The sequence below is a fragment of the Octopus bimaculoides genome, chromosome 7, assembly GCF_046866305.1.
Source record: "Octopus bimaculoides isolate indiv1 chromosome 7, ASM4686630v1, whole genome shotgun sequence".
Classification (NCBI taxonomy): Eukaryota; Metazoa; Mollusca; class Cephalopoda; order Octopoda; family Octopodidae; genus Octopus; species Octopus bimaculoides.
Genome location: NC_142934.1, coordinates 12,298,505 through 12,310,986, shown reverse-complemented (window position 1 = coordinate 12,310,986; position 12,482 = coordinate 12,298,505). Strand labels below are relative to the sequence as shown.

At 32.7% G+C, this 12,482-nt stretch overlaps 1 protein-coding gene and 1 pseudogene across 4 annotated transcripts in view; both read left to right on the top strand.

The window, feature by feature from the left end:
- Positions 1-12,482, top strand: part of LOC106869750 (EF-hand calcium-binding domain-containing protein 4B) — a 110,638-nt gene that overhangs the window by 57,341 nt on the left and 40,815 nt on the right. For all 4 annotated transcript variants that reach the window (XM_014915615.3, XM_089354762.1, XM_014915614.3 and 1 more), the window contains exons 6-8: positions 9,486-9,581; positions 10,112-10,183; positions 12,331-12,446. In XM_014915615.3, the coding sequence (XP_014771101.1) occupies positions 9,486-9,581; positions 10,112-10,183; positions 12,331-12,446 (284 nt within the window). The remainder of the gene's footprint in view (positions 1-9,485; positions 9,582-10,111; positions 10,184-12,330; positions 12,447-12,482) is intronic.
- Positions 11,806-11,964, top strand: LOC149134581 (5.8S ribosomal RNA; annotated as a pseudogene).

Sequence of the window (12,482 nt, the reverse complement as noted above, 5' to 3'; positions counted from 1 at the left end):
ACTCCTGGGCCACTCAAGACCTTGTGAATGGATTTATTTGACATAAACTGAATGAGGCTTGTCATATGCATTTATGTATGTATGTATGTATGTATGTATGTATGTATGTATGTATGCATGTGTGTGTGTGTGTGTTTGTGTACTTGTGTATGTATTTGTGTATACCATTGTTTAGACATCATGTGCTGGTTGTAAACAAGCATCACCCTCATACAAGCAGTAAACATTCCAGTAAAAATCATGTCTGGCCATGGTGGGGTGGAATATTACCTGGCTTGGAAACAGGTGAAGACTAGTGGTGGGAAGGGCATCTAACCATAGAAACTCTGCCTTAACTACAAGCTTCTTTCAGTTTCCATCTACCAAATTCTTTCACAAACTCGGTCAGCTGGAAATAATATCAGAAAACACTTAGCCAAGATGCCATGCATTGGAATTGAACCAGAAACCACATGGTTGGGAAGCAAATTTGATAACCACACACCCATGCCTATCATTAATCCACTAGTGTAGATATAATCACTTGTGCATCTCCCCTAAAAAAGAAGTTTGGCCTTGTGCTTCAACAAAAGAAATCATAATTGACATAGATTTATGTTGTACTAATTATGAGAAATATTAAGATATAAACATATATTTGACATAAAGATATTGTCTTTTTGTTCCATGTCGTTGAAATGAAAACCAAATAAAATAAGTCTCCTTTCATGCTATGAGAAAACACCCTCAACACACAGAAATGTATATATATATAAATTTTCCCTTAATGTCTATTTTAAGAGCTGTAAAAAAAAACACCCTATATAACTAGTAGGACCACTTGTTTCTTTCTTGTGTAAACATTATAAATATGGAACTTACTAAACGTTCTTTAAAAAAGGTTTGTTTTTTTTTTTTTTTGGCGTTTTCATATTTAATATGGCATGTAAATATTTGCAGCCCGATGAATATGTTTTACGTGCTTTAGTCTGATTTTTAGATTTCTAGAATTCAGTGTTCCTGCAGAAAAAACTAGCCCACTTGTTACTTTTGGAAGAATAAGTCTATACAGGGATATTTAGGTTACTGGTTGTCATAGTAACAATTTGTTTGAATTCTAAAATTTTGGTTACTGATAAGTACTTCAGTAGCTAGCTTGCACACAAGAGAAAACAAGAAAACACTTAGTATTTCCTAATAGTATTTGACTTGCCATATATTTTTAAAGTGTATCTTATGTACATTCCGTTATACGTAACATGTGTTTATATTTTCTGATTTAAATGTATTCTCTTATTGTCTCATCCAAATGCACAATATTTTACTTGCTAATTTGATGGACAAAGAATTAATATTTTAATTTAAGAAACATTTCTCACCATAATGTATACATATCTAGTTGATGATAAGGAGGAGACAAAAAAAAAAAACTGTTGATAAATTGCAAAAAATAAACTCAAAAATGTTGAATCACAAGGAAAGGTTATCATATATATATATATATATATATATATATATACACACACACACCAGTATCTTTATGTATTTAGTTATTTACTGCGTATTCATTGCAGGCTTTGGATTAAATATTTGAATCTTCGTGAAGGTACGATTCAAATTTTCAATTAGAAATCTTGTTCTCTATAATAAGTTTTGTAATTGTAGTTTGTTTTTATTAACAACAACAACAACAACAAAAACAGCATAACATTCAACATATGAGAAAAATCTCTTAAATCTTAAGATTAATAAGGTATTAATTTAGAAATATATAACAAAATTTTCAATCTGAATTCATGTATACATGCTTCCTAATTTTTTTTCCAATCCTAGGGAAAATATATTAAAAAGAATAATTGATTCTTCATTCTCTTTCCCTATTTCAATTATAGCAATAAACTTAACATTTTTATTTATGTGTTTAATAGTTTTATTTGGTGAAGACACATGACTAAGTGGTTACAGTATTTGGCTCATGATCATAAGGTTGTGGTTCAATACCTGGTGGTATGTAATGTCCTTGAGCAAGACACTTTATCTCACATTGCTCCAGTCCACTCAACTGTAGAAATGAGTTGTACCCATATTACAGAGGGCCAGCTTAGTCACATTCTGTGGAGTACTCAACCACTTGTACCTTATTTACTGAGCTGGCTGTTCAGTCAAGTGAATCAACTGGAACCCTTCTCCTCGTAACCGACAGAGTGTTAGTTCATAATCTTAACTAAACAAAATAGTTTTTCTAATGTGTTTAACAATTTTTCTTAAACAAAATAATTGCTGGTATAGCTGTGTGGTTAAGAAGTTTGCTCCATAATCATGTAGTTACAGGTTCAGTCCTACTGCACAGTAACTTGGTCTGACCAATGCTCTGTGAGTGAATATGATAGAAGGAAACTGTGAGAAGCCTGTCTCATATATATATAAATATATATATATATATATAATTATATGCATGTGTCTGTATTTATGTCTGTCCCCATTCCATGGCTTGACAACCAATGTTAAGCATCAGATCTAAAATAAGCACTACAGCTCTAAAGTCTGATGACTGAAACAAATAAAAAAAATAAAAGAATAAAATAGATACTCAGTTTGCAATCATCAGAGAAAATAATTATTTTCTCGTTAGTAAATCATACAAATAATAAACTCTCTCAAGGCATTGCCCCAGCATGGCCACAGTCTAATGACTGAAACAAGTAAAAACAAAAAAAAAAAAATATCAAATGATACATCTTTGCTTTCTGAAGATTGCCACAGACTTCCTGGTTCTTATACCAGTTCTTTCTTCCTAGTAGACTATGTGCTACTACATAAGCCTATGTCACTTGACCTGATTAAACTAGCAACCAAATCATTCTCAATCCACACTGATATCTTCAAAAGCATCTCCAGTACATTGACTGATGCAGACTTAGATAACCGTTTGACTAAAAGACAGGATGATCGTATTTGGAATGCCTATGATTACAAGTCTCCGTGATAACAGCTGCTGACCTGAGGCCAGATATAATAACAAATAACACATGCCTTCACTTTTTATATGTATCGACTGATATATCCTTTTTACTGAAACATAAACCGGTTGTCATCAATAAAGATAAAAATTCTTCAGACATCTTGTTGCTATTATAAATTCTGACCAGCGTTATTTTTGGCAACATGATTTAGTTTGGAGAATATTTACTGTTTTCATTCTTTTGTGACCAAATTGTTATTGAAATGCACTTTTAATTCATTTTGAAAAAGGGTGAAGAATTTAATAAGATAGCTTTGTTAGGCACTGGCATGGCTATGTGGTAAGAAGCTTACTTCCCAACCACATGGTTCCAGGTTCAGTCCCACTGCATGGTACCTTGGGCACGTGTCTTCTACTTATTAGCCCCAGGCCGACCAAACTCTTGTGAGTGGATTTAGTAAATGGAAACTGAAAGAAACCCATCATACATGTGTCTCTCTCTCTCTCTCTATATATATATATGTGTGTGTATGTGTGAGTGTATGTATATATCAATGTGTGTCTTTGTGTCTGTGTTTGTCCCTTACCACCACTTAACAACTGTTGCTGGTGTGTTTACATCCCCGTAAGTTAGCGGGCCAGCAAAAGAGCCCGATAGAATAAGCACTAGGCCCTTAAAAAAGATACGTCCTAGTGTTGATTCATTCATCTAAAAAAAACCTTTAAGGCAGTGCTCCAGCTGGGTCACAGTCAAATGACTGAAACAAGTAAAAGATTAAAAATTATTGAATTGGTTTCTAGAAAATAATTTATCATATAATTTTGATGGATAGTTTTTAATTTAAATCACCTCAAAGCAGAAAGTTTGTATCATAAGGCCACGATACAAGCTACAAGCATTTTAGTATTAAAAGGGTTAAGTAAAAGCTGATATTGGTTTATTGTTTAAGGGTATGGCTTCTACTCATCTTACAAGAAATTAAGAGCTATGATTGTTAATACATTTCTCTATGAGCATTAGTAAATTAAAGAAGAAACTCCAACCAGAAGCCAAATCCAAGTCACTGCACTATGTCTGTTGACCAATATTACTTGTGTAAATAAGAGTGGAGTAGATGTGTCTGATAGTAAATGTTAATCAGTATCTATGCCTATTCAGACACTGAATAAATATAAGCACCTAGTCAGGCACTTATACTTTATTTGGACATTGGTATTTTACTATGTAAGGAGGTATTGGTAAGATGTAAATTCTGTTCTCTGTTCAAATATCACCAAGACCAACTTTGTTTATTTTCTCTCTGGTTATTGATATAAGTTATACTTGTAATAATGTATGACAACTAGCTTTGTTGATTTACTTGACTACGCTCTTCACCTACAAATATTGACTCTTTGCCTGTCAAAATCCATATTAATATCAAAGCTCTTTGGAAAAGAGTTGCATGTTTTTTTTATTTTATTTTATTTTTGTGATTTAGTCAGAGAAGAAAAGGTGACCTATTTCAGGGTCTCTGAGGCTGGTAGGGGTACTCTACCTCCAGATCAGAGACCTAGCTTGAAATTTACAATTGACTGAATTTAGCCAACAATTGGCCGGATGATGATGGTAAACCAGGCAACAATACAATTTGCCTAAGCATATTACTGTTACCTAACTTATTAAGACCAAACAGGATGAAAATCAAAGTAAACTGCCATGAGGTCAAAAAATGAGTCATAAAACTAAATACCGGAATAATTTATAGTTAGTCTGCTTATCACCCTACTGTCTCGGTTGCCTTTAACATCCTAAAATCCATAAAAAATAACTACAGGAACTCAATATTGGTTTCAAATTTTGGCACCAGCCAGTAATATCAGATAGAGGGTAAGTTGATTATATTGACCCTAGTGTTCAATTGGTACTTACCTTATTGCCCCCACCCCCAAGGGCGCAAAGCAGTCAAAATACTGCCAAGCATTTTACCTGGCATGCTAACCATTCTGCTAGGTTGCTGCCTTACATGAATTAAGTATTGATAAACCATTGCTACATCCCTATTCAACTGCTTAATGCAACTATCTTCATCATTACCATCATCATCATTACCATCATCATCATTTACAATCCATATTCCATGCTACCATGGGTTGGATGATTTGAAAAGATCCTACAGTTCAGAGGACTGTGTCAAGTTCCAATGTTCTCTGTAAATGATTTGATTTAATATCTGGGGCAGAAATAGTAAATCTTATTATGGTACAGTTGTATTCAAAGCAAAATATTTTATCTTGAACATAGAATATATATGCATAGAATATAAGATTCATACAATATCCATATTCACATGGATATTGTGTGAAGTTTATATTCTATGCATAGTTTAATTCTACTGAATTTTTGTAAATATTTCTGAAATCTTCTATAATACTAGCAGCATTAATACAATCATGATTGGCTAAACGTGTTACTGAAAATCTAAATTCATGTGTATGAACAAAGGCCGTTGCATCACGAAGTGCTGATCTCTAATTGTAGAGGGACCATGTGGAAAGGGTAGACCCAGTAAGGCGTGGGACGAAGTGGTGAGAAAGGATCTACAGACATTGGGACTCGCAGAGGTAATGACAGGGGATCAAGACACCCGGTGGTTCGCTGTACTTGAAAACATACACCAAGTTAAGTAAAAGTGTGGTTGCCCTTACATATAGTCTCACCCCCTGCAACCTTCACCTGCTGAGCATCCCTAACCTCATGGGCTCATAGGTGCTGGTGCCGGTGCCACATGGAAAGCACTTGTGCTGGTGCTGCATAAAAACACCCAGTACACTCTGTAAAGTGGTTGGTGGAAGGTCATCCAGCCATAGAAATCATGCCAAAACAGACAGGGAGCCTGAACAGCCCTTCAGCTGGTCAGCTCCTGTCAAACCATCCAATCCATGCCAGTATGGAAAACGGATGTTAAATGATGAGGATGCTGATGATTTCAGTTATTATGATCACTAAAAGCTGCTAAGCATTTAATGGATATTAAAATGGTTTTTTTTAACAAAGATATTTAAAATAAAATCTCTTACATGAATTTTTTCTTTTCTATGGATATATACTAGGTGGGTCTGCAATGGAAGAACATTTGCTTGTTTAAACAACACACTGAAGAAATGATTGATTAGTTAATTAGATATTTAACTAATTGACTAATAAACAAAAATGTGATATTGAACCAGTGTGTGTGTTTTATCATTATTGGCATAATGACCTTCCCAAGGCACAATAAGATTTTATTTTACATCCTAGCTTAAAAATACATTTGTCAGCTTATATAAAATGTTTTATGATTTTTCATAATATGTGATATATTACTTTTTGAGTCTGTAATCAAAAATAATAAGCAAACTAGTGATTGGCTATTTGGAAGTCTATCTGAGTTTTGTTATTTTTCTATATCCCTGCTTAGACTACACGGGTGTTTTAAGCACTTAAGGAATATGACATTAAACACAAATATCAGTAGCATCATCAAATTATTCTGACATTTTAGCTGTTATAATTTAACTCTGTATGTGTGTGTATGAGTGTATGTGTGTGTATGATGCCACTGGAAAACTGTTGTTTTGGTGCTAAGAGCTGTGGCACAATTCTACTTTCCATAAATGCAACAATTATTTGTCTTTTTATAAATTTAGGCAAACTAAAGATTGACTTTTTGGTACCACCCTATTAGAGTGTATGTTGAACAATGTTGCTATTCTTCCCAAACAACACACACACACACATACACGTGCGTGCGCGCGCACACACACACACGATAGTTTGACAATAACTTTTACTCTAACATCTAATTCATTGAGTTAGATATTTTATCATGTTGTTAAATCGACTTTATTAATTCAATTAAAGAATTAAGATCAATTGAGATTTTGAAATCAATACATGCATTATAATTTTTCGCTTATTCTGTATTTGTCCTTTGACAAAAAATCTTTTTTAGATTTTTCACTAGACATGTCAAAACTAACTGCAGACTTTCATACATCGTTGAGAAAGAATTTTGTAAAACTACCATATTTGATGGCATATTAAATACACTCTAATTTCAGTAGTTCCTATTCTGGGAAAAATAGTTTTTAGTGCATTAAAGCTTATGGGAAGCACAGCTCTGCATATAGGACCCGGGGTGATTTTTTTGAAACACATTATTTTGGAAAAGAAAGTGCGTTTTATATGCCATTAAATACGGTATTTATTATGATTTTAATTGTTTCATTTATATTTATAATTTTCTTTTGATTTTAAATAACTACTAATTTGTTGTATCTGTTTCTGCTAAATCAGGTTTTAATTAACTGAGCAACATCATATCTCTTGTTTTTAATGAAACAAATAAGTGAATTTTTAAGTGTGAACATTTTATGAATATGAGTTTTTAATTATTGGTATAGTATCAATATTCAACAAACTGTAACTGTCTCAATTGATAAGTCTACAGGTCTGAGACATTGGCTACAGTCATGTTATACATGAATATATAGATGTGACTAGCTGTAATGAATACTTCTAATCTTAACCAGTGCTACAGTGATTAAACTTTGTGCAACACTACAATGAAGCACATTTTTGTCAATGCCTTTAGTGCAAATAATCTAATCCATACTGGACCTGACATACAATACAATACATATAAAATAATGCTAACAAACCTCTGCCAAGGCAACACCAATGTCCTCTCAACAATTATCCGGAGATGATTTTTAAAATAAGAATATCTGAAATAAACTTGGCTGCTCTCGCAAATGACAATACTAAAAATGAACGCAAGCACTCTCAAAAATTAAGTAAAAAACACGGTAAAATAATCCAGAATCCTTGTCTGGTAACAGATCAATCCCCAAATCTAATCAGTTTGTGCCAGTTATGAGGCCAAACATCCGTGAAAGTTTCATCCAAATCCATCCAGTGGTTCTTGAGATATCTTGTCCACAGACAAACAAACAGACCAACACAACTGAAAACAATACCTTTGCCTTCACTAAGGTGGAGGTAATAATAATACTAATAATAATACTAGAAAACTAGAATTTTTGGGTAAGAATAGTTATAGTTGGGTTATGTCATAAATTATTCTTAGAATTCTCCAGGGTTGTTACATTTTACAGAGCAGTTGAATAGTTTAGTGCCAAAAAGGTATGGTGATCTGCCCACTGTATTCAAAGTTGAGCAGAGTTTGGTAACAATCAGTTTTGATTTCGTCTAGGGCCAAGTAGCAAAATAATTGGTTCAGCGTCCTAGACATATAGTGATGGAATAACTTACAGGTATAGCAAGTTACATAATGTGCATGGTCTAATGGTTAGAGTGTTTGCCCTCATGATTATAAGATCTTAGTTTTGATTCCCGGAAAGAGTAGTGCATTGTATTCCTGAGCAAACTACTTCATTTCACAGTTCCAGTCCACTCAGCTATAAATTTAATTCCAGCAATAGTTGGGAAGTTAACCCTATGATGGACTAGCATCCTGTTCAGGAGGTGGTGTTGTGATCTCAGTCTCTTGTACCCTATGTAAATTAGGCTAAGTTCCAGTCTTATGAGTCCTAAGGATCATAACAGATCCTAAACTAATAGTAAGTTAAACCAAATTCTTCTGAATGGTCAATTTTTAAAGGGTATATCCACCCTGTTATGTAATGTTCTTATATACACTTCCATAGGAAGCTCTGTTAATTGCCATAACATATTTGAGTCAGTCAAATCTCAAAGCTTTCTTTTAACAATAATAAAATGTAGTTTGATTTGCAATTTTTCCATATATGTCTGAAAGGTATAAGCAAGTTAGTTGCACTCATTTCATACGAAATAGCTTAGGTCAATGTAATAATGTCATGAGAAACCAGTTCTTCATGAAAGAAATGTTTGTATCTAATTTATTTATTTATCTGTTTATTTATTTATTTATTATGTGATGTCTTTCAGCTGAATAAAAGTAGTAGATTTTAGTCAAATATGTTGAGAAAGTGAGCATTGTTACGGAAATAATGGCACTCCTGATTTTTTTTTATTTATATCTGCACATGCATGCAAACACACACACACACACACACACACACACACACACACACACACACACACACACAGAGTCACACATATATATATAAAAGCACTATATCAACATTTTCTTAGTTTAATCATTGATCAGGTCCAGCTAAAAGAAGAACATTTATTAACAGTGTGTGTTCGTTAGGTTTCTGTTTCAACAGTTTAATTTCTCATACAATTTTCATACTAATTGGATTTTGTGACGGTTAAACATTGTTAGATTATTTTACAAATTTAACTGTTATAAAATAAAGAGATCGTTTCTAATTATAAAATTTGTCAACATTTAATTTTGAAGTAAGCAGTTCATTTTCATGAGATTGCATTCTTTTATTTATTTTTACTATGAGTTTAAGAAAAAAACAGAATGTTTTTCGGTACTGATGGGTTTATGTTTTTTTTCTACAGTCAAATGTCTTCTAAAATTATACTAATTTTTTTTTCTTCTTTCTCTATTATAATTTTCAGGAGAAGACCAAAGAAAGTAATTTCAGAGAGGAAATGGAAAAGGAATTATATGAGAAAGAATACCAACTTCACAACTTAATTACAAGACAGAAAGAAGTAATTGTTTTACTTACTTTTTACCTTAACCCACATTTTTCTTTTCTCATAAAACATTATACTCTCCAAGGTTTTTTGTTTTTTAGTTAAACACTAAGCCCTATTCATATTGAAATCTATCTCATGTTTACTGAGAGAAATAATTTTAAAATTCTTAAGCTTTCATTATATTTCAATAAAGTGACTTAGGGTGCTTCTAAGTTTCTCTAGTGTGTGGTGGAGTCTACAAACAGGTTTTGATTGTCCTGAATTGAAAACATTTAACTTTCATTTCTCTTATATATTTGAAAACTTAAAAAGAGAAAGAAATTCAAGTTATATGTATTAACTTTCCATCCTGAAACAACCAATGAACATGGAACTAAAATAAGTGATCTTTATCAAATCTCAATGCTTATGTGCATATGTGAGAAACAAGTATTTCTTAAAATTCATTAAATTTGCATACCTTTTGTCAAATTATATTTGTTTTCTAATTAACAATCATTTATCAATTGTTAATTAATTCTCTTGTGTTGCTTTACTTTTAGATGGAACAAAAACTGAAGGACATTAATTATTCAGAAATGGAAGCTAAAACAACCAATGACCGCCTTGCTAAAGTAAGTGGTATTTACATTTGAAATGTCTGCACATGTATTTGCATAACTTAACTTAGATTTCTCTCCTTGCATGTGTGTGTGTGTGTGTGTGTGTATCTATCTATGTATGTATGTAGGTATGCATGTATGCATGTATATGTGTGTGTTTGTATATATGTATGTATATGTATGTGCATATATATATATATATGTATGTATATGTATGTGCATATATATATATATATATATATATATATGTGTGTATGTATATATATGATGTACTCATGTATATATGTCTGTAGATAAGTACTTAGCTATGTATATATATATATATATATGTATTTGTATGTATATATGTGTATATGTATATGCATGTATATGTGTGTATGTATGTATATATATATATGTATGTGTGTGTGTGAGTTTATATATATGTATATATGTATGTGTGTATGTGAGTTTATATATATGTATGTGTGTTTGTGAGTTTATATATATGTATATATGTATGTGTTTGTGTGAGTTTATATATATGTCTATATGTATGTGTTTTTGTGAGTTTATACATATGTATATATGTATGTGTCTTTGTGAGTTTATATATATGTATATATGTATGTGTGTGTGAGTTTATATATTTGTATATATGTGTGTGAGTATGTGTATATATATATATATATATATATATATATATATATATGTATGTATGTATTTATGTGTAGGATTGAATATATATATGTATGTGTGTGTGTGTGTGTTTTCAAAAGCTACTGAAGAAGAGAATACTCAATACTTGGTGTAGTGTATATGGTTTTTTTTAAACTAGATTTCTTTCTTGCAACTTAGTTTCACACTACTGTGATTATCAGGTAAGTTCTCACCTGATGATTGCTGTGGCATGAAACTTATTTGAAAGGAATACAGTTATTGTGTGTGTGTGTGTGTGTGTGTACATGGATTCATATATACATATTTACATCTCTCCCTTTCTCTGTCTCTGTCTGTATGTCTGTTTCTCTGTAAATATATATATATAAAGGTGGCTATTAAATATACACAACAATGCTTTAAATCCATTTACTCTGATAACATGAGAATTGACTTTGCTAACCTTACAATAGTAATCATGGCTTCCTTTTTTGGAACTCTATGGAATTCCATACATGATAAATTCTTAATTTATTAAAATACTTCTCTGAGAACAGGAATGTGTGTGTGTGTGGTGGGGGGGAATTACTTATTGTAGTTGTTAATGACTTCCAAGGAGAAAGGTGTATTAATTTAAAGAAATTAGGAATAAATTTTGTTAGTTAATTTACATGTTTAACCAAAGGACAGTTTGATTCTTGCAGTCAAGATACAAATATGGACATCTATTTTGGTTTGTTAGACCTCAACAGAGTAGTACGGAGCTATGTATATTTTTGGCTTAGGATAATTTACTCTTTTACATATTTTTTTCACTCTGAGTTGAAATTCTATGAGAACTGACATTACATTTTATTTGTCTCTGGTTAAGAACCATGTGGTTCTGAGTTCAGTCTGATTGCATGGTACATGGTACCATAGGCAAATATTTTCTCCTATAGTCCCATGCCAAAACCTTGAGTGGATTTGGTCAACAGAAACTGCATTGCTTACTGCTTATTGGACGGGAGATCACTCGGCTTGTCAGTCGATGAAGAGCGTGGCTATCCACATGAACTGACGTGAATTGCAGGACTCAGTGAACATCGACACCTTGAACGCACATTGCGGCCCCAGGATCCCATCGTCCCGGGGCCCCATCCGGTCGAGAGTCTTTTTCAAAGGCGGCGAGCTGGCAGAAACGTTAGCACGCCGGGCGAAATGCTTACCGGTATTTCGTCTGCCGTTACATTCTGAGTTCAAATTCCGCTGAGTTCAACTTGGCCTTTCATCCTTTCGGTGTCGATAAATTAAGTACCAGTTATGCACTGGGGTCGATGTAATCGACTTAATCCCTTTGTCTGTCCTTGTTTGTCCCCTCGAAGTTTAGCCCCTTGTGGGCAATAAAGAAATAAGAAACTGCACTGCTTACAAAATCCCTGTGCAATCATTAGAAATTGTTATTGCTAGTTACAATCGTAATAAAAAACATTAAATCTGAAATGACCTTATTAACGATTTATTATTCTGGTTCTTAAAAGGACAGAGATGAATTGCTGTACAGGTTAAAGCAGTCCCAAGAATGTATAGAAGAACAAAGCAGCTATATTCAACAACTACACCAACAGCAAAAGGATGAAAAAAGGGAAAGATCAAAGTAAGTTTACCAATTCTTTATTTTCATAACATATAA